This window comes from Podarcis gaigeae (genome assembly GCF_964106915.1).
Source record: "Podarcis gaigeae genome assembly, chromosome: Z".
NCBI lineage: Eukaryota > Metazoa > Chordata > Lepidosauria > Squamata > Lacertidae > Podarcis > Podarcis gaigeae.
Genome location: NC_139691.1, coordinates 16,526,441 through 16,554,209, shown reverse-complemented (window position 1 = coordinate 16,554,209; position 27,769 = coordinate 16,526,441). Strand labels below are relative to the sequence as shown.

General features: G+C 42.8%; 1 protein-coding gene across 2 annotated transcripts; it reads right to left on the bottom strand.

Annotated features, from left to right (window-relative positions):
• Nucleotides 1-1,105: 1,105 nt before the first annotated feature.
• Nucleotides 1,106-27,769, bottom strand: TBC1D13 (TBC1 domain family member 13). Of its 2 annotated transcripts, XM_083722411.1 has the most exons (12): nt 27,522-27,769; nt 19,298-19,371; nt 16,533-16,573; nt 15,881-15,942; nt 15,153-15,252; nt 14,794-14,876; nt 14,492-14,651; nt 13,609-13,819; nt 12,662-12,825; nt 11,363-11,523; nt 9,741-9,798; nt 1,106-5,324 (listed from the first exon to the last, which is right to left on the bottom strand). In XM_083722411.1, exons 1-12 carry the CDS (start codon nt 27,542-27,544, stop codon nt 5,259-5,261), a joined length of 1,203 nt encoding a protein of 400 aa, XP_083578537.1. In that variant the 5' UTR covers nt 27,545-27,769; the 3' UTR covers nt 1,106-5,258. The 2 variants fall into 2 exon arrangements, with proteins under 2 accessions (XP_083578537.1, XP_083578538.1); XM_083722412.1 differs by lacking the exons at nt 16,533-16,573; nt 27,522-27,769 and having other exon boundaries at nt 19,298-19,374.

Sequence of the window (27,769 nt, the reverse complement as noted above, 5' to 3'; positions counted from 1 at the left end):
GGCCTGAAGCAAAGGTGTATTGCACTACAACTGTCTTCATATTATATTCCACAAACCCGCATTCAAAGCCTTCCTTCTTGTAATGAATTAGTAGACTGCTAAGAATAATTTCTAACAGTGTGGAGAGCATGCCACTGTGTAGAGCATGTTGGTAGGTTCAACCAGTACAATAACAGAACCACTATAACTGTAAATAATATATTAAAACCATACTTTTTAACTTTTCAAGAAATTACCAAGATGTAATTTATAGGTCACTAAGCAGTCTCAGACCCAACCCTGCTCAGTAATTCTAAGAAGTAAAGGAATCACTGTTTTGAAAATCAGTGGTTAAAATCAGTGGTTTTGGAAACTCTGGTCCACCAGCATGATTCAGAAAGGAGTCCAATTGTATGCAAACTTAAGACAAAAGCCTCCTGCTTGAACTACAAAGAAGTTTCCAAAAAGTACACAGGAGAAAATGCCAGCATCACTTTTAGAGGGGATACTGGTTAGTCTGATGCAGCAAAAACCACTAAGAAATGTGTGGTTTTTAAATAACTTCTTTATGCAACAGTTATGGAACAGGATGGCAGTTGTGTTTACCAATCTAGATGACTTTAAAAGATTCATGGAGGAGGAGAGGGCGGTCAATGGCTACCAGCCACAAGCTCTATGCTTCCGAATACCAGTTACTGGAAGCCACTGGAGGCGAGTGTGTTCTGGTGCACAAATACTGCAGGCTGGTTCCCCACAGGTTATCTGGTTGACCACTCTGAGAACAAGATGCTGGACTAAATGGACCATTCACCTGATCCACCACATTCTTGCGTTCTTGAAAGACTGATTTATTTTCATCGCTTAAACTTTTGAGGTTTAAAAGACCACTTGACAAGCCCATGAGAGCAACAAAATGTGTGCAGCATCTTACTTTATTTTTTAACAGAATAATAGGTTTATGGTGGCACATTTTTTGCAGAAGACCATGTTGCAAAAAACCTCATGCCCACACCTATTTTGAGATTGTACAAACTCATTTGCCACATCCTGCCTCCTTCATTTTAACACCAGTCAGTTCCACCCTTATGGTTACTGTCAGAAGAGGGTAAAAAAAATCAAGTCAAGATTTACAAAGGTTCATGTTTATTTTTTTGAGGGGGCAGGGGAAATCAAGAGGGAGGCCACACTGATGAAAACAGAATTTGTAACAGTATTGTAGGTGGTCCAGTATACAGAAATAAAGCCATTAATATTGGGCTACTACAGAACACGCACTAAACCCCAGAACCATTTTTTTGTGGTTCATGCTCCAAACTTCCCAAAAGGCAATTAAAAAGAAAAAAGTCTGAGGAAGATAATGGAAAAATACAATGTAGAAAAATGGGGGGGGGGGGGTAGGTGGGTGGGAGAACATTCTGTATCTGACAAGCAGCTCCTTACCCTGTGTCACTTAAAAAGTAATAATCTAGGCACCTTATTTTATCTGTAATGAGAGAAATCCTTAGTGCATTTAATGGACATACAGTGGGAACGCCTGTGTACAGCAGATCCCAGTAGGGCTTGCTGTCAGTGATGACAGTGAGCCCTACTTACAAAGGAACACAATCAGCTTATTTTCAATGCCCCATATTTTCATCCTTACCTGTGCCAGAGCTGATATCAGCTGTGGTGGGGCAGATAAATGTAGTTTGGGTGGAAATGTCCCTCTAGGCCAAACTGGGATCTGTGCCAGGTCTAGCAAAGCCTGTGCCTGGAAGGTTCTCTACTCCTACTATACATACTCAGCAGAACGTTGCAGCTTCTCTCAAAAACGGTTTCCCCTTTCCACCTTAGTGAACTGAGAGGCCAAGCCTGTACCATTTCATTGAGCACTTCCACATAAACTAAATGCTTGTGAGCAAATATCTGAGTCAGATTTCTCTCTGTGTTACCATTGGCTTCATTTAATCCACATTTTTTTTTGCAAAACGTCATTATGTAATTTTGAAAAAATAACTGATCTCAGAAACTGCATAAAGTTCTACTTAAAGAGTTTGTTCTACATGCAGAATTTGCTAACTACCAAATATGCAAGCCCAGACCAAGAAACTAAGGATGCTACTCATAACAGGCTATCCCTTAGGTCTCTTCACTGAGACAAAATCCACACAGGAAGATGTGATAAGAGTTCCAGTGGCATTTATTTAGTTTTGCAAATGCTCTACATGACTAATTTCTGCAAGCAGAAAGCTAGCAGAACAGGGATAAGACAACTCTAGAATATCTCTCCCTCTCCCACCAATGCACTAGTTTTTTTTTCCTTCACATGAAGAAGCATTTAGAAATGCCATTTTCTACCTGCAGTCCACATTGGCATGGTGGTCTACTTGACACATCATTCTAGTACATAGTAACAATAATAGTAATGTCATTATTTGTACCCCTCTCAATGGACTGTAGGCTAGGATCCAGTTCAGGGAAGGGGAATCTGTGGCCTTCTAGATATCCCTGGACTACAACTCCCATCACCCCTGATTGTAGGGTCACATGCTGGCCAGGGCTCATGGGAGTTGGGAGTCCAACAATCTCTGGGAGGTTCACAGGTTCCCCATCCCTGAAGAACTGACGAAGTTTACAATGGAAGCTACCTGTGGTTACTTCTTCCCTTGCCTCTCATACACATTTGGTGGTGAGTTAGGGCTGACGTTTCCTTGAGAATTCCATTCTTTGGTGAGATAGTGCTCCCCCACCTCCTTGTTCCCCATAACCAACAAGCTTTATTTAATCCACACCATGGTTCCCATAAAACACATTCCTCTCAATGAGATTAGGACATCATTTTATCCAGAAATCTCTTCGGTTTATCCAGGGCACCCACTCTAGTCTTGTGTAAACACCACTGTAAGATACATCTGCTTATATGCAGAGAAAGAGGTTAAGATTTAGATGTCTGTAAAGGGGTCTTTTGTAGACCTGTTACCATGCAGATTCTGGTCTGCTAAAAAGACAAAAAGCACCAAGAAATTCTGCAACCTCTCCCCACCCCCAAAAAGGCATGAACTCTGACATCTATGGCCACATCCTCACCATACGTTTAAAGCACATGACCCCACAAAGAATCCTGGGAACTGTAGTTTAACCCCTTCCCAGAGCTATTATTCCCAGCACCCAAGAGTCTCCAGGACTCTTTGAGGCGGGCAGCAGTTCATTTTAAACATGCTTTCAAATGTTTGGAGTGGATGTGGCATATTATTAGAGTGTCACAAATTTAGAAAACCAGCAGCTCTTCTCCCTGCCCCTGGGAAGTAACTCTTAATCATAATCAGAACAGCAGCACTATTCAGAGGAAGCAGTTGCTTCTCTTAACAGAGCCAGAGGCAGAATTGTCCCTTTTTTCTTCTAATGCAAAGATTTGAAGGCAGAATGAAAGAGCCATCTTTTCCTTTGCCTACAAACAGAGAAATGTGTTCTATCCTAGTGTTGTCTCTAGTCAAGCAGGATTCCTGAAGCACTCCAAGAGTTTGTAAACAGAGGACAGCAGGATAAGGGTACCAGAATACCATTGAACCTTATACTTCCAGCTGCTCCCCACAAGGCTCATCTTGTCTTCCCTCTGAGACTTGAGGCACTGCTCATGTGCTGAGCTTTTGATAAGCTTCAGAGACAGAATTTGGAACTATTCCAAACCAGTTATGATGCAGAGCAGCTTCAAAGCCAACCTTTAGTCCTATGGTTTGCCCCAGAAGATGAAAACACAAGATAAAAATATAGAATCGTAAGTGTCAAGACTCAGGCTGTGTTAGATAAGGAGAGAGATAAAACTATTGCCACCTCATTTAGAAAATGTCAGTTCTGCCAGGCTTCCTTCCTTACATAGGTAAAATAAGCTACCAGTCCTATTTGAAAGAGCCTAATTTTGCTACACCCTTCTGAAAAGACATCAAGTGGCTTTGGGTGCTATGCCATTATTAGCCTTTACACCAGGTGTGGATAACCTGTGATGCGCTCCAGATGCTCCTGAACTACAACTCTCACCATACCTGTCCATTGGCCATGCTTGCTGGGACTGATGGGAGTGGTAGTTCAGCATCATCTGGAGGGCCAAAGGTTCCCCACACTTGCTGGACACCTTCCTTCTTGCTGTCACTCTTACCCAGATATGCTCAGGATGACAATCTTGTGGATGAACTACATCCCAGCACCACAAGCACACATGAGCCTTGCCATAATCTTTTAATTTTTCCAGGAAAACATGGGAGATACGGGCTCATTAGAATCCACCAACTTACAGAAGGACTGACAATCTTTACCCACACACCAAGGAGCTGGAATGAGGGATAGAAGGATTACACCAGAAACCCACAGTTGAGGAGCGACTTCGGTTCAGCACACCTAGAAGCTTGGTCTCTCTCTCACTCACTGGCCTTTTGTGTCTCAAAATCTTCTGTACAGCCCAATAGCTGCTAGGGCCCTGAGCTATGTAGCAATGCTGCAGCAAGTCTGCAATCTCTCAGCAGTGGGAATAAGAGTAGGAGGAAAAAGAATAGGGTGCCCTCTCTAAGGCAGTGGGTGATAAGGCCAATCCAACTTCATTCAACAAAGCTCTTGTTTTCACTGGTTAGAACTAGCTTCCAAGTACAGCCATGATCAAAAGGGGAGGGGATCAGATAAGAGGTGACTTTTGGAGAGGGCTTTGTTTGGGGAAATTCAGTGCTATATACCCATTTCCTTGAAGGAAGAAAGTCAGAGATCCATCTGGCATTTAGCTGTTGTGGGAAGGAACTGAACAGAATAGGGTTTAACAAGTAGAAGCAGAGTCCAGCAACTCCCCACAGAAGAAAGTAGCCAAGGTTTGAAATATGCTAACTCTCTCCTCATACTGCCAAATTCCACTGGTGCCTGTCCTGTCTGTATCCCAAAAAGGGTTTTTTTTGTATGTGTGCGCATTAAGTGCCCTGCAGCAGTAATGCCCCTCGATATTCTTCATTCCATAATGACAGGGCAACAGGTGCTTCCATCTCCCTGTCTGGAGTCATTTAAGAGAGAAATACAAAATTGAAAAGGGAATAGGTCACTTGATGTGGAATCATTTCAGCAGGTGAGATTCAAGAAATGTTAAGAGTGCAGGGCCCAGCAAAACTGAAAGTCACTCTCTTGTGAATTAATAGAGCGGGGAGAAGCCTCCCCTCGGGCAGAGAGCCAGGACACAAGTCAGGTCCCTGATCAGAGGCAGAAGCAGGAGCTTTCAGCAACGAACTCCACCTCCAGGTACCTGCAGAGACTCTCTCTACGATCCAGGGCTATTTGGAGTCTTGAAGATCTTTTGCCTTCTTCAAGATCAGGTGAACATCAGAGATGGGGTAATCCTGCATGAAAAGAAAAGAGCAAAAATCTAAAGGGCAGAGCTCGAATGACCATTCCCCACCCCAAATATGGCACTGTTTTAGATAATTGGAGGTTGCAGAGTTTGGAGAAATTAAAATATAAAGTGCGAGATTGGTTACATTATGCTCAGATCAAAGAAGTTTTCAAGTTGGATAAAAATATAGGATTCCAGGTGGAAAAATCAAAGTTAGAAACGGAATTGTTAGAACCTAAGACTAAGGTACTTTCAAGAATGTATAATTTGCTGCTAAAATGGAATACACAAGATGAAACGGTCAAATCGGCTATGATATTTTTTTTTTTTTAATAATAATTTTTTATTGTTTTTACAAAACAAAAAAAAAGCAGGGAACAAGGGTATAGGAAAAACAAACAAATCACAAACAGATACATAAAACATGACTTCCCCATACCTCCCCTTCTCTGCATCATTATTTTATAATGTGTCAGCAACCCTTCAGTCAATTTCTCTATATATTCTCATTAAGTTTCCCCCTTTAATTTACGATTTACAGCTGTAGTTCTTTGTTTCTAGCCTCTCGACATCTTAACCGTCCGATATTTTACAATAGTTCTTAAGGTATACTTTAAATTTTCTCCAATCTTCCTCCGCCGCCTCCTTCCTCTGGTCACGGATTCTGCCGGTCATCTCTGCCAATCCCATATATTCGATCACCTTCGTCTGCCATTCCTCCAGAGTGGGTAGTTCTTGCATCTTCCAATACTTTGCTAAAAGAATTCTTGCTGCCGTGGTTGCATACATAAAGAAAGTCTTATCCTTCTTCGGTACCAATTGGCCCACCATGCCCAGAAGAAAAGCCTCTGGTTTCTTTGAAAACGTCCATTTAAGGACTTTCTTAATTTCATTATAGATCATTTCCCAGTAGGCCTTAATTTTTGGGCAGGTCCACCAAAGGTGATAGAAGGTTCCTTCAGCTTCCTTACATTTCCAACATTTGTTATTGGGCAAGTGATAGATCTTAGCAAGCTTGACTGGAGTCATGTACCACCTGTAAATCATTTTCATAATATTTTCTTTCAAAGCAGTACATGCTGTGAATTTCAAACCGGTGGTCCATAACTGTTCCCAGTCAGCAAACATAATGTCATGACCAACATCTTGTGCCCATTTAATCATAGCTGATTTTACCGTTTCATCCTGTACATTCCATTTCAGCAGCAGGTTATACATTCTAGATAAGTTTTTTGTATTGGGTTCTAACAGTTCCGTTTCTAGCTTTGACTTTTCACTCTGGAATCCTACTTTCCTGTCAAATCGGCTATGATAAAATGGGCACAGGACATTGGGTACAATATCATGTTTGCTGACTGGGAAAGGTTATGAACCACTGGGTTGAAATTCACGGCATGTAATGCCTTGAAAGAAAATATTATGAAAATGATATATAGGTGGTACATGACTCCAGTCAAGCTTGCAAAAATATACCATTTGTCTGATAATAAATGTTGGAAATGTAAAGAAACTGAAGGAACATTCTTTCACCTCTGGTGGACCTGCCCTAGAGTTAAGGCTTTCTGGGAAATGATATATAACGAGTTGAAAAAGGTATTTAAGTATACCTTCCCTAAGAAACCAGAGGTCTTTCTTTTGGGCATCGTCGGCCAGAGGGTGTTAAAGAAGGACCGAACATTTTTTATGTATGCAACAACAGCAGCAAGGATACTTGTCACCAAGCACTGGAAAACCCAAGATTTGCCCACACTGGAAGAATGGCAGATGCAACTGATAGACTATATGGAGCTAGCAGAAATGACTGGCAGAATCCGAGACCTGGGAGAAGAGGCTGTGGAGGAGGATTGGAAGAAATTTAAGGTCTATTTACAAAAATATTGTAAATTGTATGAATGTTAAGAAAGATGTAAGATTATTAACAATATGGCACCATTAAGCTAGTTAAAAGGAATATGAAGATAAATGAAAATATAAGAAAAGATAAATTTTGGATAAATATTATGCTAAAATTAAGCCTTTAAGGTTTGGGTAAAATTATCTAAAATTACGGACACAATATTGGAAAATTATAATATAAGAATTGAAACAAGGTGATAAATTGCTGGGTAAAGCTCGAAAAACTTGGAACACAGGAACGAGAGATGCGAGGAAGTCCAAAGAAGTGAAGAAAATATGGTTATTGTAAAATTATATGTTATTTTGTTGGTTTTTTCTATTGTATTAAGAAAATCTTTAATAAATATTAAAAAAAACAAAAACAAATATGGCACTGTTTTATTTCTTAGACAAACACTGAGGCACATGGTCACTCAGTGCCATCACTATACGCAAATGCCTTGCTCATTAAAGACCATAAAGAACCATTATTCTCAGCAATGATGGAACTCACATAATACTTTTATTATTATTTATCTTAATTATCTGTAAAGGGAATCTCTGTTATGAGTTAATACTTTATTATCCCCTTGGAGCTACGCCTTTTACCTTTGGTCCTTCTAGGGCGTGACGCTCAATGGTTTAAATTTGTAATTCTTTGTTTTTGTTTCTTTTGGTTAACCTATCAGTAAAATTAAAAAAGAACCGATGGGGGGGGAATAACCTGAATTGGGGTGTGAGGTGGGGATTTGTTGTAGAGTGAGGGAGACTGGACATTCCACTGGCTGGGATCACTCATGTGACTGAGGGGAAAGGCTTCACTTAGCAGGAGTAAAACCAACATCCCTTTTCTGGTGGGTTTTCATTTTTAAAATGACCTGAAGGATGAACGTCTTATCACTCACCAAAAATCTGCTGCCTAAAAGAAACTATTTTTGGGGGCGATTGCATATTCGGTCATTTTAAGCCTTTCTAAGTTTTTTATGTTGTATTTTAAATCATGGTAAACTCCCCTGGGACCTCAGGATGAAGGACAAGTAGTAAAGTAACAATAAAGCACGACAACTTGATGTCGCTGCCAAACATGGGAGGCCCCGTCAGTATCGGTGTTCCATTGGCTTTTGAAGTCACGCCTATTTACACAGGCATTCCCTTGGCCTCTTGTATTAACTGCCTTAACAGGAAATGTTTTATTGCACATTTTAATCAAGGTCATTTATAGTTGAATGTATTTAACGGAACTTTTTTCTGCACTTTAACGGTGGTGCCATGTTGCAATTCCTTTTTTCATTTTTTTCCAAATTGCTTTTTATTTAGTTGTCATTCATTATACAATTGCACATTTCTAATGATCTTTACATTACATTCAAGTTGTAACCATTTTCAATACTGTATCTTTTCCTGTCCCTGTGACTTCCCACCACCACGCTGCAGCTTCTACTTACATTTCTTTTTCTATTGTGAATATTGTTTTTGTTCTTTCCCCATAAAGCAATTAACTTATCTATCCATATTTTAGCTTTGCAAAATTTAATCAATGCGTATCAATTGTTTTATTTTGGAACAATGTTTTATCATATTATTTCCACACTTTCCCATTCTTTCCTAAGTTTCTGCTTTGATGTCTGATATAACTGGCCAAAATGACAGCAGCTATATATTCACATAGCTTATTTTGCCAATCAGCTTTTGATGGGATTGTTTCCCCTTTCCAATTTTTGGCTATTAATATTCTGGCAGCAGCTGTGGCATATGAAAACACTTTTTTCTTATCCTTAGGGATGTCTATTGATAAGATACCTAATAGGAACACCTGGTTTTTTCTAGATATTTTAAACATCTTTTTCAATTTGTCATGTACAATACACCAGAATTATTTTTTTCACATTCCCACCATACATGGTACATTATTCCTTCTGCCATATTACATCTCCAGCAAGTGTTAGATTTTAATTTATAGATCTTAACTAATTTGCTCCCTAATGCAATTCCTTTTATTTCTTGTTCATTTCTTATATCCATATTGAGTAGCTCCAAAACCAGGATGAACGATTCTTTATGTTTTGTAAATGGCTGAGAAATCTTACGGGTGTAGTACATATAAGCAACAACCAATTTGTGTGGGGAATATGTTTGTATACCCTGCTCTGCATAAGCCCACACTGCCCTTTTGTGCCTATGCCCCCCTTTTCAGTCTACTTCCAGGTTGTGGTGGATGCACGCAGAATGATCATTGCCTGTACATACATACATATATACATACACGTTGTATCCAACTGAGTTCTCATCTGTACTACCCCCCTGAATACTTGTCACTGGGAACTGCAAGTGGGTAGTAGAGTGTTGCTGTTGCACTCAGGACCTGCTTGCGGGTTTCCCATTGGGACATCTGGTTGGCCGCTGTCAGAACAAGATGCTGGGCCAGATGGGCCTCTTTTTATGTCCTCTCTAGTGGTTGCCCACCTTGGTTTACTAATCAAAGCATGGAGGTGGGCAAGGTGGTGACTAGAGGCAGTACAACTGAAGAACTTCCCCTACTGCATTTTACCTGCAGAAGTCGCATATTCAGAGTAAAGTCTCCTTCTAGTAATTGGTCCCGAATGAGCCTGGAAGACAGGGGGAGAAAGAAACCATCAAAGTACAGTCATACCTTGGGTTACAGACGCTTCAGGTTGCATTTTTTCGGGTTACGGACCGCCGAAACCCAGAAGTACCGGAACAGGTTACTTCCAGGTTTCGGTGGTTGCGCATGCGCAGAAGCGCTAAATCACGCTTTGCACACATGCAGAAGCGCCAAATCGCAACCCGCATGTGCACAGACGCGCTGCTGCAGGTTGCGAACATGCATCCTGCATGGATCACGTTCGCAACCCCGAGCGTCCATTGTACTCTTGCTTTGTTAACAGGATGCGTTGAGATGTTAACAGGATCCCTAACAACCCTCAGCAAACTACAGCTTCCAGAATTCTATGGGAGGGGTAGAGCCATGACTGTCTATAAAGTGGTACAATAACTGCTTTAAATGCATAATGTCTATGTAAGAAATAAAAGGGCCTATGTAAGAAATAAAAGAAGCAATAAAAATACAACTAAAATCATTCTGCACCTAGCAACGGCACATTACAATTGCTACAGCAGGCAAACAAATAATTGTGGTCTGCCAAGACCCTTAGTGATTTTCAAGTGGTCCATGGACAAGAAGAGTTTGGGAACCGCAGTTCCAAGTGGACCCCTGGAGCATGGAAAAGGCAAAAGGTTGGCTGCAATGGGCACAGCCCGTGTCACTCTGCCTGTAGCATACTGAGGCCTCTCTTCCCCAAACCTGCCCCCCACCTGATGCTACATTCAGCTGGTATCAGCTGTACTAGGAAGCTTCCCCTTAGCAGCTCCCTGGTGGAGTTAACAGGGCTCTCTCAGTGCCATCCAGTTGATGGGCATCTCTGAAAGCTATTTGCAAATAGTGTTGAATACGAACAGCTCATCAAAGGACTGGCTCTCAGTGCCCATCAATTGATCGGCACCAACATCCACCTCTCTTTTAAAATGAGCTCTCAGCATTCATCAGCTGATCAGCACTGTCAGGCAGTTTTCAAAGGGACTCAGCAAGCCTTTCCCCATTTGTCACCTGTCTTCCAGTGATCAACAGGTGGGCACCTGCAACCCATCTGCCAAAGTTGGCCCATGGGGGGTGGGAAGAGAGGCCAGGATGGTATTTAATTCACTTGTTCCATCTGTACAAGGATTTCTGCTTGCACAACAGAAAGCCCCAGATTTAGGCAGTACATGGGGGAAGAAAAAGGGGGAAACATTCTATTGTGCAAGTAGAAATCCTTGCACTGATAGGACATTCATATAGAACCATTTCTGATACAACACCTTTTCCTACCCTGACCTACAAACTCACAAGCAGACAATGAAGGTGACAGCCATCCATGCATCCTTCTTTTCTCACCAGAGGAGAGGCTACCTCTGGACACATATTCCAGAGTTAGGCTACCTCTGGACACACAGACTCTTTACAGCTATACTGCATAATGGCCATAGACAGACCTGACCTCCTATACGAGTTGCTCTGTTCCTTTGAAAAAAGAGAATTAGTTTGCCGCAGCCATCACCATGATAGAATGGCAATCCATGCGGAGCATTGCCAACAGTTGTGCTGGAACTCACATCAACATGGCGCAGCAGACTAGCAGCAGGAAGTCAAAACGGTTGTCGTCAGCAAAGAGAGAATCCCAGATGCGGATGACATCTGGCAACAGAAACTCCTGGGACAGTAGCAGCGTTAGCCAGCGGAAGGTGAAAAACTGGGGCTTGATGTTCTGCTCTTGCTGGCGGGGGGGGGGGGGGGAGAGACAAAAGCATTATTTCAGACCACTTCTTTAAAAGTGTGTGTGGAGGGGAACTAGGGACTGGAGAGATCTGCTCCAGTTCCCTTGATACCTGGGGGGGAGGGAACTTAAGAAGCTTCCTTTGTATCAGAGCACATAGAGCAATGGGTCCATCTATCTGAGTACTGTCTACATTGACTAGCAGTGGCTCTCCAGGGCTTCAGCCAGGGAGTCTTTCCCAGCCCTGCCTGGAGATGCTGGGGATTGAACCTCAGACCTCCTGCATGCAAGGCAGATGCTCTGCCACTGAGCTGTGGCCCACAAGCAAGCAGAGGGATCAGATCTATGGTTCTTCCTCTTAACACAAAGATTCCAATCTCTGAACTGAGAGCTGAGTTAAATAGGGACATCTTGGGGAGCAGAACCGAGCCTACTAAAAAGCTCTTGCTGGTCCTCTTTTCATTTCCTTAACCAAACCTACAAGGCAGTTAAATTCTCTGCAAGTTTAAGTTACTGTTCAGCAGACATTTAAGTTTTGTTTAGCCTCTACACGTCTCTGGAGGATTTTTGATTCAAGAAGTTTCCTTCCCCCTTCCATGTCTTTTGAGAAGAATAAAAATTGCTACAGATCACCAGAGGTATTCTTTGCAAAGGAACAAGTAACCATTGGGTTCATTCAAATGACTTATTTATTTCACTTATATACCACCTTTTCCTCCAAGGAGTTCCATGCTTCTCCCTCTCCTCATTTAATCTCCACAACAACCCTGTGAGGTAGGTTAGGCTGAGAGGTACAGACTTGCTCAAGGTCTCCAGTGAGTTTCATAGCCAAGTAGAGATTTGAACCCTGGTTTATATTGTGTTTCTGTTTCAAAATTATGCTGCCCCTGCTCACCAATTCCCCCTCTCATTACAGCTCATCCACCCTCATATCTACCCCCTGACAGTTTTAAAGGGGCAGGTGCTTCAGAGAGCAGTTGGTCCTTTTTATGTATTTAGGAAGATATACCACTTAATGCCACAATGGATGATCCCTTCATTAAGGATGCTTCTCACACACACACACACACACACACACACACACACCAAGGATTCCTAGGACTCTGTTTGAAGGCCACTGTGGAACAATATTCCTTACCAGTTTCATGTAGAGCTCCACATCTTTCTCTTTCAAGGTGGAGTACACCTTCTCCATTTTGTAGGTGATGCCACACTGAGAGTCATCCAGACTCTTGATGAAGTTATCCCTGATCTCAGACATGAGGTTAGTGAAACAAAAGAAGGTATCCGCTTCTGCATGTTCTATAGTGGGGGGATAAGGAAGACACCATCAGCTTTGTTATCAAGACCACAAGCCAGGGAGTGACCTGGTTTGCACATTTCTTGGATCTCAGCAAGTTACAACGCAGTATTACAGTCAAGTCAGCCCAAAGCTATGGTTTGCTCAACAAGCCACAAGTTGCCCCATGGAGAAACAAACCAGGGCTTGTTGAATGATGCAGTCATCAATCAGGGGCCGCTCCATTCAAAAATTCTATACAGAATGGGAATGCATAGGGGAATACATGAAGAAATATGGTGTTAAAGCAGAACTCTTATTGGCAATTGTTAAGCGTGCAAGGACAAAATAAGTAATTATAATTTAACAGTTTTCATGTTTTTCTATTTTGTTAAAGCAACTAGAAAAAAAATATTATGATGGGAAGATCTCACACAGGTAAAAGGAAGCAGTGGGGAGGAGGGGAGGGTTAGGTTGAATTTGGGAAATAAAATAATATATGGGACAGCAAAGGATATAATAGATTTTTTATAGAATAGTAATATATTGCAACCAGAATAGAAGTTCAAAAGGGGAAGTAAATGTATTTTTAGTATTTTAATTATTGTAATAGTTATTATTTCTTATCAGTAGAAGGCAATGTTAATTTAGGCTTCTTCAATTTGCTGTCTGTATAATTTTCTTAAGTCAATAAAAAAAGAAAAAGAAAAAGTGGAAAAAAAACACACCAGGGTTTGTTGAACATTCAGCATTACAGTATTTGAGAACTGGACAGTATGTTCAAGAAGGGCATGTGCTCTTCTTACTTTTCCATTCGTTGTTGGGGTCTGTAGCAAACGTGTAGTAAAGAGGTCCTACGATTTCATTCATCCCTTGGACGTAGGCTATCCCCGGATTCAGTTTAGCATAGATGAAGAGGATTCGTTCTACGACCTCCCAGTGAGCCTCACAGCCATTGGGCAGAACCTCATACTCGTTCAGCGAGTTAGAGGCCAGCGTTTTCAGAGGAGAACTTACCTAAGAAATCAAAGGAAGGAGAACAACATACAAAACCATTTGCGGATACCAGAGCTGGAGCAAATGGAACCTCCATTATTTCCATCACTTAAATCCCACTTTTTGAAATAGCACACAACATGCTTATAACAAAATCACCACACTGCTAAAACCAAATAATATCAATCAACATATTCTATAATATGCCTCTATATTCATAACCTTGTCCAAGAATTGGAACATGATGAGTGATTACTCATATCCTCACTGTTTGTTTATTTTACTGTATATTTATTTACTTTGTTTCGATAATATTTTGTACTCTCTCTCTCTCTTGCTATTTCATATTGTTAAAATTTCAATTATACACACAAACACCTCAGATGTTGGAGGAAGTTCATGTTCATACAGGAGAAGATGGGACTTGAGATACCTTGGCCTTTTAAAGTCAAGAACATCATTTTGAATTAGGCCTTAAAACTAGCTGGAAGCTAGTCTGGTAGCCGAATGTCCCTACTTTAGAGAGGACAGACCTCTATTTGAAGGCATTTTCTATTTCAGTGTTTTTTTAACCCTGGGTCTCCAGATGTTGGACTACAACTCCCATCATTCCTGAATGCTGGCCAAACTGGCTATGGATGATGGGGGCTGTAGTCCAACAATAACAAAAATACACAGCTCTCTTTCCCTTACATTTGTGACGCCACTCCGGTTCCGTGCCACTGTCTGTGACTTGAGTGTTGTCTGCTCCACTCGCTTCCGGAGGGTCTCGAAATCATTCAGGGGGTCCAGGATCAACAGGCAGGGGTATTCGGTCATGCTCTGGAAGAATGCCATGTCAGGATACAGCCTCCTGGGTGAAATAATTATTCATTGGGCTTGTAAATTATTCATTGGACAAGCAAAGCACCATGGCGAAAAGGGAGCCATCCCAAAGCAGATTAAGCTTTGGCGGTGGGATTCCCACACCCTCTACACTCAACATCTTCACATACCTGACATCCTTGTCTATCTGCAGCAGCACTTCGTTGTCCTTGAAGTAAGTGTTCCATCTGCTATCAGGGTTCGGATTCAGTGGCTTTATGGAAGAGTTTAAGATAAGAAGCCAAGTTGAGAGTAAGAAAGGCCTTCAGACACTAAAGCAGGGCTTCTAAGAGCTTAAGGAGAGCCTTGCAGGATCAGAATACAGGCCCAGCTAGCTCACAGTCGCCAAACGGATGCCTCTCTGGGAAGCCTGCAAGCAGCACTCGGGCACAACCACAATCTTCCCACCTACAGTTCCCAGCAACGGGCATTATTCAGAGGCATACTGCCTCTCACCATGGTTTAGACTTAGTGTTGATGCTGCACTTACATGATCCTCCATGGTCACATCTTCTCTAGAGACTCCAAGGTTGGCTTTGGCTATTCCAGGCTGTATAATCATTTCCTTCAAAAACTGGGTATACAATTCTCTTCAACAGGGAGGGGAAAAGAATTATATGTTAGGAACCAGATTTAAACCCAAGTGCCTACTGGCACCACTCAGTCAATGTGCAGGCCAGATTACCCCAGAAGGTCCATGATATGATGCCCAACCCTGCTCTACAATGAAAGACAGGGAAAAGAGAAAGTTGCATCGATGACGCAAAATTGATTGTGGGCTCTGCTGGTATTCAGTATTTTTAGATCTGCTTTAAATAAACATAGAAAGTGCCAAGCTTTATTCTTACATTTTCTCTTGCTATCCAAAAATAGAGTTGGAAGCTTTAATTGGAAGATCAATTCACAGTGAATTTAGTTTAATTCAGGTAATTTTTGCTTATTTTTTAAAAGGCTTTTTCATTGCTGATCTGTTGCTATTATCAGCAACTAAAAAAGAAAAAAGTATGGCCCTCAGTCCTAACAATCAGCGGTATGAAATTACCACAGTGGACATTCCAGTAGAGAAGCAAGTGCAAGGGTATTTGAATTAATACTTATAGAATCAAACACTGCAGCATTGGCTGCTATTGTGAAGTCGAGAGAGATTGATCTTAAAAAATAGTAGTGATATAAAGTCCATAAACAGGGGGATGAAGGACCCAGAAAAGATAAATGTACCTCTGCTTCTGCAGAACGGAGCTCCATAAGGTTCTCTCCACGGGAAGGTAGTTTAAGAGGATCTGTATAAAGAGAGCAGGATGACTAGAAGGGCCTTATATTATTGAGCAGCAGTTATTTAGCTAAATGTTTATGGCTACCTGTTTTTCTAGAGCACGAGAATCTGTAAGGAATTTTCCCATGGGGTAAAAGTGTTCTCACAAAATCACATATCTCCCATCTGTCAAATGGGAATTTGCTGCAAGGATCAACCTATCGTTTATTCATTTATTAAGTTTATATCCCACCTTTCCTTCCAGAAGGAGCCCAGGATGGCAAACACATCAACAAGGCAATTAAAAGCATACCTAAAAACAATCACAGTTAATAATTTCAAGGTTTCTGGGAACAGCCACTTTCAGCTATCAAATCCCTAGCTGAACAAGAATGCTTTTCTAACTTCCTCCTGAAAGTTAATAACAAGGGAGACGGATCCCACCAGGGAGGGCATGCCACAAATTGGGAACCATAACCGAGAAGGCTCTGTGTTTGTAAAGCACTTAGGAGTTCTGCCTAAGTGGATACAGCTATGATTTGAAAACATCACCGCAACCTCTTAAGCCTGTATAAAACACCAAGAGAAGACTCAGGCTCCTTGTCAAAAAAACCCTACCTTCCAACACAGACAGCGCAAGCCACCTTCAAAGGGAATCCCTGTGAAACAAGAAAAAACAGGACCACTGAAATTAAGCGTTGGTGTCTTTCTCCACCAAGTGCATGACTTTCATCCTCATGCCTAGATTTCCCTTCTCTCAGTTCAGAGGGGAAATGTGACACTCCGAAGATAAGAATCTAAGAAGAGCCTGGCTGCTAGACCAGGTCAAAGATCCATCCTGTTCTCTCAGTGGCCAACCAGATGCCCTAATGTGGAAGTCTGCAAGCAAAAGCCAAGAACAGCAGAAACTCTCCCCACTTGCCATTCTCAGCAACTGGTATTCAGAGGCATCCTGCCTTCGGACACTGGGGGCAGACATTAGGCAGCATAACCGTATACTCCATGAACAGGCAAAGAAGTAACAAATAGAGAAATAGAAAAAGGGAAATAAACAAGTAAAGGAGGGAGGCATCCAGCAGCTTCTCCTTCAACAAGTGTGTGTGTATGTTCTATTCCCTCCAGTATTCTCCACCTGTTTGTTTTTTTACGGGACCTTAGTCTCATTTTTATGCTTACATCCCACTTTTTCTCCATGGAGTTCAAAGAGGCACACATGGTTCTCCTTCTCATTTTATCCCACCAATTGGAACCTTGGCCTCCCAGGTCCCAGACAAAAACACTGTAATCATAGTATCACGCTGGCTCTTTAGAACATTTCTCCGTTTCATCCTCCTAACAACGCTGAGAGGTAGGGAAGGCAGAGGGAAAAAAAGAGTCAGAGACAGACAGAAAGACAGACAGAGAGAGCAACAGAGATGTCCGATTAGGGTTTTGAAGCTGGGTTGCCTTATGCCAAATCTAATAAACTAGCCATGAGACAGCTGTGAGAACAGGATGCTATAATAATAATAATAATAATAATAATAATAATAATAATAATAATTTTTAGTTATACCCCGCCCTCCCCAGCCAAGACTGGGCTCAGGGTGGCTAGCACCAGGTATAAAAACAATTGCTTGAAATACAACTTAAAAACAAGATTAAAATGCAACATGAATGCAGCCTCATTTCAGTATAAACTCAAATCAAAAACTTTTTGGGGATGAAAACGCCAAGTCTTCACCAAGGCCAACTATCCAGACTGGTCCTACATGGGCCAGAAAAAAAGCCAGGGAAGTCCCCAAATAGGAGTTCCATCACAGAAGGAGAAAGGAAAGAGGAAAGAGGGGGAGGGGATCAAGCTGATTCCAAGCCAAAGGCCAGGTAGAACAACTCTGTCCTACAGGCCCTGCGGAAAGAAATCAGATCCTGCAAGGCCCTGGTCTCATGAGACAGAGTGTTCCACGAGGCCGGAGCCAGAGTTGAAAAGGCCCTGCCTCTGGTTGAGGCTAATCTGACTTCCTTAGGGCCTGGGACCTCTAGGGTGTTACTATTTATGGACCTTAAGGCCCTCCGTGGGGCATACCAGGAGAGGCGGTCCCATAGCCATCAATAGCCCACTTCTCCACCGTCTACTGATACGTCTATTAGACGTGCCATTGACCTGATTCAGCAGGCTCTTCTTCTGTTCTTAAGTTCTTTTTTAAGCACACAAATCTCAAGACAAGCAACATTTACACATCTAACAGCGTAAAAAGATTTTTTAAAAATCAGTTGCACAAGCACTTTTAAGTTTCCAAGAGTTACTATGTTTAAATATTTATAGAAATAGTAACTCAGTGACAGCCAGGTTGGCCTTTGGTTGTTTGAAACAGCAGCCAGAAGTAGATTGTGGAACCTTTTATCCAGAACATTTCAGCATTCCCTTAACTCACTGCAGGGGAGAATACAAAATGACACAAGACTGTATGTGAATACTGACCACTTGACAGTGCTTTCAAACAAGGCAATCCAAGTACAGAGGCAGCCTGTGATTCTCTTTGCAAAATGTATTATTCATCATGCAAATTATCGAAGGCAAAAAGCCCTGGGAACAGATTGTGATGTATTTAAGATGGGAATTAGAGGTACGTAGGAAAAGAACAAAAACTATGGGTGTAGGGACCAACTTACAGCCACTTGATGCCCTGATGGCTAAGGGACCAACTTACAGCCCTCGGAGCATAGATCTCCTGCCTGTTCTAGCCCTTAGTAATACCCAGTTGTGTTATTTTTTAATTTTCAGGAGAGGAAGCTGGCTCATACCATAGCAAGCTGCCTGTTTACACTGACAGTGACACGCTGACTTACACTGACTCAGACCCTTGGCCCATCTAGCTCAGCACAGTCAACATGGGCAGAAAGTGGCTTTCCAGGTTTCAGGAAGGGGGACATTCCCAGCCCTACCTAGGGATGCCATGGGGGATGCAAAGCAGATGTTCTGCACCAAGCTGCCACTTGCAGGAGTGAGTTTCAGTTTAACTGTGACTGTGCATTGAAGGGAAAGACTGATAGTGGTCGAGAAGCGGTCTTTTCAGGAGGGAAACGCTTTGCTATGCCAGCAGATTCAGACAACCTTCTACACATCACAATGCTGTTCTAGTTACATCCGTGTTTTCAACCACAAGGCACGCCTGGTGAAAAACAGCAAGGGTTATCTCCAAATCCAGAAATGGGTTGTTTGTGGTTTTTAGTTGCCTGAAGAATGCTGCTTTCACCCCTGATCAAAGCATTATTTTTTGCTAGGCTCCATCAGTTGAAGCTCATCCCACCTGGGAAGCTCTGATCAACGCCTTAGCTTGAGCCCTTGAAACTAGACCTGTGCAGATGTCTATTATGAGGGAGAATTTGCCAAAGTCACTTACCGCTGAAGCAAAGTTCACGGAGCTTCTCTAGCGAGATGTTGGCCTCACTAAGGATGTCTTGAAATTCTGCAATCCTAAAGGAAGAGGAGAAGGTAACACACACGCAGGTGATAAATGCAACAATCATCAGAAGGAAGCAGTGTTGCTACTTGTTATTATCCAGCTCTTATATGATCTAGACATTGGGTACAAGAGAGGTTTTTTGTTTTTCAATTCCACCAGGCCCGAATCTTACTAAGTTAATGCCCAGGCTTGAATGGTGTTCAATATTACTATTACTATTTGCATCAAGGGCACCTACAATCTAGCCAAGCCCATTGTAAACAGTCAGAGAAATGTGCCGTTCAGATAAGGACTTTTATCGGAGCAAAACGAAGCGTTGAGACTATGGGGTGGGGGGAAGGAAGCAGCCAGCTACCCCTTCCAAAACTACTGAAGTTTCTTAAAATGAACAAAAGAGTCTGATGGATCAGGCCAGTGGCCCAGCTAGTCCAGCATCTAGTTTTCGCAGTGGCTATGCAGGTGCCAGTGATAAACTAGCAAACAGGACTCAAGTCCAAGAACGCTCTCCTCTCCCTTTGTTTTCCAGCAAGTGGTATTCAAAAGCACTTGTGCCTCCAACCATGGCAGCAGAGCAAGCCATCATAGCTAGCAGCCTTTGATAGCCCTCTCCTCCATGAGCTTCCCTAATCCTCTTGTAAAGCTGCCTAGGTTGGAGGCAGTGAGAGATTTTACTTTCTTGGGCTCCATGATCACTGCAGATGGTGACAGCAGCCACGAAATTAAAAGACGCCTGCTTCTTGGGAGAAAAGCAATGACAAACTTAGACAGCATCTTAAAAAGCAGAGACATCACCTTGCCAACAAAGGTCCATATAGTTAAAGCCATGGTTTTCCCAGTAGTGATGTATGGAAGTGAGAGCTGGACCATAAAGAAGGCTGATCGCCAAAGAACTGGTACTTTTGAATTCTGGTGCTGGAGGAGACTCTTGAGAGTCCCATGGACTGCAAGAAGACCAAACCTATCCATTCTTAAGGAAATCAGCCCTGAGTGCTCACTGGAAGGACAGATCCTGAAGCTGAGGCTCCAATACTTTGGCCACCTCATGAGAAGAGAAGACTCCCTGGAAAAGGCACTGATGTTGGGAAAGATGGAGGGCACAAGGAGAAGGGGATGACAGAGGACGAGATGGTTGGATAGTGTTCTCGAAGCTACCAGCATGAGTTTGACGAAACTGTGGGAGGCAGTGGAAGACAGGAGGGCCTGGCATGCTCTGGTCCAGGGGGTCACGAAGAGTTGGACACGACTAAACAACAACAGGTTGGGGGCCATCATTGCCACCAATATGTGGCAAAATGTGACAGCTTCTGTCTAAAGACCCATCAGTTCAAGCATTGAACTATGAGCTGACAGACCAGGGTTCAAATCCCCACTAAGCCATGAAGCTCACTGGGTGTGACCTTGGGCCAGTCACCCCCTCTCTCTGCCTAACCTACTTCACAGGGTTGTTTGTGAGGATAAAATGGAGAGGAGAACCATGTAAACCACCTTTAGCTCAGTCCTTCTATGGTTATGCATGACAACTGTTCCCACCCTCTACCCCCATGATTCCAAAGGCTGTTTCAGCTGATTTTTCAGCCTGCCCACCCCCTCCAGAGCAGCCTGTTTTTAAGCCACCAGTGCCTCTTGCCTCTCTCTCCCTTTGCTCCTCTGCATTTTTGACTCTGCTTTTGGTTCCTGGAGAATAGGAGAGGGGTGGATGGCTGTCCCTCTGCTTCTTCCTTCTCCTTCAGGCGGTCATCTGCACCAGCCCCTCTCTGCCATCACCCCAGTGTTAGAAACTGAGATATGAAAGCTAGGAGTTAAATGGCACCTAAAACCTAGGTTATGGGCGCAATAACAGAATGTCTACATGCATTTTTTTTATATAACAAGAATACAAAGCTGAAAATGAACTGCAGCTAAAATATTATGTTCATTTTTCACATGGTCTAGTCGTTCTCCTGCCCACTCCACCTCCTAATATTCTTAAGAGGGTCTCTTCTCCAGTCTTCAGAGAGTAGATTGAAGTGGGGAGGCAGAACAAAGTCCTCCTTTCCTTCCACAAGCATAGTCAAGGAGTGGTGCAGGGCTATCAATAAAAACACATAGCTGAGGTTCTGCCCCCCTAACAAAAGGCCTGCCCTCCAAAACAAAACAAAACATGGCTACGCTAATGTTTCCTTCAGCTTAGGTGTTGTACTGCGCCCAGAGCTCAGCACTAATGAAATTCCGTCGCAAAATGTGCCTAGAACAATGCAAGTTTCAAACACTGCATCAGCCTGTTATTTCAGGTAGAATGTGGTTTGGAAAGCCCAGATAGAGCCCTGAGTCCAATTTAGAGGAGCAAAAAAGGGTGTGAATGGATGTGTTTTTAAGCAAAATGAGCTTTGTTCAGAGTTGTGGAGGGAAGGAGTGGGGGGGTGAGAGAGAGACTGGCAAGCATGACTGATGTGGGAAGGGAATAAAAGAAGAGTTGGGGAGGTTGCTTTGTTGTTGTTTTGACACCTATCTTTCCAAGTTTATTTCATTCTGTTTGTGGGCATTCCTTTCTTGTTTATGTAATAAGGTGCCGAAAGGTTAGCTTGGAGAGGTTTGGGACCTCCTCTCTTCTCCCAACTCCCATTATTTAGTAGGAACTGCTGAACAATAAAAAATTAAACATAATACGTGTTTGCATTGTGCTTGAGTGTTCAGATGCTGCAGGTACGTATTCCTTAAATCCTTGTGACACCCCTGTCAGGTACTGAATCAAGGCTTTGAAATTGTATTAACAAAATCATTAAACTTAAGTTAAATGTATTACACAGCAAACATGGTTTTGTTCTTATTTGATAAACAAGGTCCCACCCAGAGTTACAACTTTTTAATGACAGGGTTTCTGTACCTTCGACAGTTTGATGACAGGCAGAATTCAGAAGTCAAAACTGCTGGAACCTCCCCATTTCAGACATACAGTGATAAAATAAGCATCACATGTTGACTTGTTGTCTGATGTGCATATGCTGCAGCCCTAGGCACTCGCCAGGAAAAAGATGGCACTCCTCAATTCAGAAAGTGGTACTCAATTCTCAATTGAGAGATAGCTACTTGTCTAGTAATAGCGTGTTGTTGCATTTTTAAAACTCTTGAGTACATGGCCACCAAGGGAGAAGGAGAATGATGCCTACATTAATGTTTCAATATATTTTCAGATTCTGGATATTAAAAGGAAGATCTGCAAATTGCATTAACATATACATAGTTAGTTTGCCACAGTACATGTAGGTACCCAGAACCTTTCATGTAACAGGATTTTGAAGGCTCAGCTGTACAGGCAGTCCTGCAAAAAAATGCTATCTTGCAAATGAAGTATTCAAAGCCATGCTGCTGGAGAGGTAATGCTCAAAAAGAATGAATTAGGTTGCAATCCCAATCCCATTTGCCTGTGAGTAAGCCCCACTGAATTCAGTAAGATACGTACGTACACACGTACATAGGTACCAGAATTCATAAATACTTATGGTTGGCCACTATTGCTGAGACTGAGCCTCATTTAAGTTTGTAGTGTCCAATTAACAACTACTATTAAAAGTGTGACATTAAAAATGTGCCATGGAATAACAGAATAATAGAATTGGAAGGGATCCTGACTGTCAACAGGGTCAACACCTTGCACTGCAGGAATTGCAACTAAAGCATCCATGGCAGATAGCTATCCAATCCTTGCTTAAAAACGTCCAATGAAGGAGAGCCCACAACCCCCTGAGTGAGTCATTCCACCTTCAAGGAAGGAAGGAGAGTCCTCCACCTGAGGGAGTCTGTTCCACAGTCAAACACCATCAGAAGGTTGCTCCTTTTGTTTAGTTGGACTCTCTTGTAACTTGAAGCCATTGGTTTGGGTCCTACGCTCCAGAGCAGGAGAAAACAAGCTTGCTCCATTTGGGACAGCCCTTTAGATATTTGAAGGTGCCTATCATAGTCTCGTCTTTTCCAGGCTAAATATACCCAGCTCCTTCAACCATTCCTCATAAGCCTTGGTTTCCAGACCTGTGATCAGGTTGGTCACCCTCCTCTGCACACGTTCCACCTTATCCATATCCTTCTTAAACTGTGGGACACAGTACTCCAGGAGTGGTCTGACCAAGGCAGAAGAAAGTGGTACTATTACTTTCCTTGACCTGGACACTATACAGCCTAGACTAGCATTAACTTTTTTTCTTTTTTGCTACTGCACCACATGTTAAGCTTGTGATCCACTAAGACCCTGTACTACTAGTAAACCAGGTGTCCCCCATGTTGTATTTATTTCACTAATGTGAACTGCATATTAGTCCACCTGCCTGCCTTCTTACTTACAACCAAACAGGAAGCAGCTCTGCCTGCCACTGGCTTTGGCTCCAACTATAGTGATCTCCCTGCCTTCCATCCCACCAGTCCCAATGCCTTCTAGCCACCACTGCTGGCCGCCATCAGAAAAACAGAGACAGGCCCTTCTCCTCCAGTATCCTGTTGTCACAGTGTCCAACCAGTCTCCAACCAGATGCCTGCGGGAGACCCACAAACGGGACGTGAGAACCCCTACTGTGGTCTCCAGCAATTGGTTTTCAGAAACATTTCTGATCCAGAATGGGCTTTCCCCCTTGCCTTCTTTTTACCACATCCCTGACTTTTGTAGAAGACTCGATGCGTAGCAATTAGCAGAAACTGTTAAGATTCTGCAAGGAGCTGGTGCCCTTGGATGGTATTCAAGCAAACTAGTTCATGCAAATTGGTGAAGAGAATTTCATCAGTTGAAAAGACAAGATTCCTTTTTTTGAAGTAAAAAGCACTGGGGGGGGGGGGGAGGTGTCAAGTTTGCCTGAAAGCTGCACTCTCTCTCTCTCTCCTGGAAGTTGTCTCTCTCTTCTTCATACCACTTGTGGGGCTTAGTCAAATTTGTTTAGGAAAGGTGCTTTACACACAAGTTCTTTCCTTGTGTGTCATGCAATGGCATGACACTGCAGTGTGGGGGCTAAGCATACAAACATGCCCTCATCATCAACTGACTTTGCATTTTTTGAGCATTCAGAGGGAAAATGGACCCCCTCCCTAAAAAAAACACCAAAAAAAATCAGGAAGGAAGATGGATTGCTAAATGCTGGAGGAGCGATTTTCAAGCCACAGTGGTTTCCTTCCTTGACAGTGTAGATAATGGAGCTCTTCAGAAAACACATTTTAAAATAACTATAAAAGAAATATTCCTGCAGCATGTGGTATTTTAACCCCACAAACTCATAGCTGGCTGGTAGCAAACACATCAACATTTAAAATCAGTGGAAAAGTGACTTCTGTTTACACCACAATTCAACAGGTTAGTAAGCAATATAATCATCATTACATGAACATAGAAAACTATCTTACTATAGAGTCTGACCACTAACTGGTCTACCTATCTCATTGTTGTTTACACTGATAAGCAGTGGCTTTCCAGAGTTTCAGGCAGGGACATTCCCAGCCCTACCTGGAGATGCCACTGCGAATTGAACCTGGGAACTTCTGCATGCAAAGCAGATGCTCTACCATTGATCTACCATCTTCCCCTAAAATTTAAGCATGATTCCAAGACCTTGTGGTTCTACATAAAGGACTAATTTAAGCAGAAACCTAAGAAGCTGCCTAGTTATACTATGCCATACCACTAGTTCATCTAGCTTAAAGGTAAAGGTAAAGGGACCCCTGACCATTAGGTCCAGTCGTGGCCGACTCTGGGGTTGTGGCGCTCATCTCGCTTTCCTGGCTGAGGAAGCCAGCATACAGCTTCCAGGTCATGTGGCCAGCATGACTAAGCCGCTTCTGGCAAACCAGAGCAGCACAAAGAAACACCGTTTACCTTCCCACCAGAGTGGTACCTATTTATCTACTTGCACTTTGACGTGCTTTCGAACTGCTAGGTTGGCAGGAACAGGGAACGAGCAACGGGAGCTCACCCCATTGTGGGGATTCAAACCGCCAACCTTCTGATCGGCAAGTCCTAGGCTCTGTGGTTTAAACTGCATAAACTGTCTGGCAGTGGCTCTCCAGGTAGCTCAGTTGGCAGAACATGAGATCCTTAATTGCAGAGTTGTGGGTTCAAGCCCCATGTTGGGCAAGTCTCTTGCATTGCAGGATGTTGAACATGATGACCCTCGTGGTCCCTTGAAACTCTACAACTCTGAGTGGTAGTGACTCTCATGGGTTTTGGACAAGGAACTTTTCCAGCCCTAGCTGGTGATGCCAGGTTCTGAACATGGGACATTTTGCATGCAAAGCAGGTCCTCTACCACTATGCTATGGCATTCCCCTGAAAAAAAATGGGGTTCAGTGGAACTAGGAATAATTATAATCCAGTTTTTAAAACTTGAGGGAGAATTGCCTCTCTATGGAGCTGGAATCAATCAGTTTCAAATTAAAACAACCTGGGTTTACCAGGATGATTAATCTTCTGTAGCAACAATCAATTTAGGCAAGGTAGTATCATAGCTAGCATGCCAGAACTGGACCAGGGAGACCTGGGTTCAAATCCCCACCCAACTATCAAGTTCATGCTGAGCAACCCTGAGCTAGTAACTCTCTCTAGGCCTAACCTACCTCACAGGGAATTTGTGTGTATTAAAAGGAGATAACATATACTAATACAAGCTCCTTGAAGGTAGGTTATAAATGTGGTATTAGTTGTGTACACACTAAACTGTCAAAGCACATTTCCCCCTCTTAAATAGTTCCAGGCAGTGTGGTTTGTGAAGGGTTGCTGAGAATTGTCCCTCTGAAGGATAAACTACAGTGACCACTGCCCAGAATTCTTTGAGGGAAATAATGTGACTTTACATTTTGAAAAAATAAGGGTAAAGAAGATGAAGAACCAACAAGGAGGGGAGGGGAGAGAGAGGAAGAGGGAAGGTTGCAAATGAGAGGCAGAGAGGAAAAGAAACCCCCTCAAATGTTGGACAAGAGAAGGCAACCTTCTTGCAAAACAGGAAAGGGGAGGGGATTAAATATCAATAAGCATCACACTTACAAAATACATGCAAAAGGAAAAGAAAAAAGAGGGGCTTTTTGTGTGGGGTGGAGGAATGACTCTCTGCCAGCCTTTCTCAACCTGTGGATCGCCAGATGTTGAACTACAACTCCCATCACCCCTAGCTAGCAACATCTGGGGACCTACAGGTTGAGAACCGCTGCAAGCAAGCACACGCCAAAAAGGAAAAGCAATAACGTTTACAGAAACTTGCCACTGCAAACCTCACCTTCTCAAATCCGATAAATAATATCAGTATCTACTAAACAGCAATAAATAAAGCTTATCCATTGCAGCCCTTGGGCTTCTTTGGGGTGAAGGGCAGAACATAAGCCTGAATAATAAACAAACATTTGATAAATAATAAAATGCAATGCAAGAGAAAAAAGGGGAGGCTTCTTCCAAAACAGTAGGGTGGCTCTAGCAAACAGTACCCTTTCAAAAAAGGAGGGAAAGCCATTAACGTTTGCACTGCCCATTACAAACGTCTCCCTTCCCAATTTATTTATGAATAACAAGTTCTCAATTACAAAATGCATGACAAAAGGTGGGGGTGGGGTAGGTTTTTCTCTAAGAGAAAACAAATGAATTGAATGCTTTAATTTTTTTATCGTGCTGTGCTGAAAACTGTCTAAGCAAACACACACATACATCCCCCGCCGCCAAGTGGGGAACCCCAAAACATTTGCCCATTGCAAATCTCATTTCCCGGTTCATTAATACGTATTAAATATCAATAAATATCAAACTCACCCCTTACAGACTTCTTGCAAAAAACGAATTATTATTTATTAGCTTAAAATATATATTTCCTTTAGAAGGGAAGGAGGACTGGCTTTCTAAATGCAACCCCTTCCCCTCCCCAAAAAGAGGAAAACAAACATTTGACCATTGCAAACCTCTCGCCTTCAATTCATTAACACACATTAATATATCAAGATCACCTCTTGCAATTTGCATGCAAAAAAAAGTGGGGAGGAGAAAACGTTTCCTAGTCTAAGCAAACACCTTTCCTCAAAAGGGAGAAAGCGGCGGGGGTGGAGGGGGGAGGAAGAAAAGACACGAAACAAACAAGCACACGTTTGCCCACGCTTGTGTCCACTGCACGTCCTGCCACCCCAATCTACATAACGGCCGCTATTGCCACCATTAGTCCCGCGGGCGCCCCACCTGCTCTTGTGGAGACTCGACATGGTGAAGGCCGAACAGGAGCCTCCGCCGCCGCCTCCTCCTCCGCCTCCTCTTCTGTTCCCTTCTCCCACTCGCAGGACTCGCGGAGCCACTGGCGAGCAGCCCAGCACCAGCCAGCTCCATTCGCGGCGGGCAGAGACTCCGCCCGGCGAAGGGGAATGTGAAGATATAAATCAAGGGAGAGGAGGAGGAGGAGGTGCCCCAGGGAGGCTGGCCTGCCTAATTGG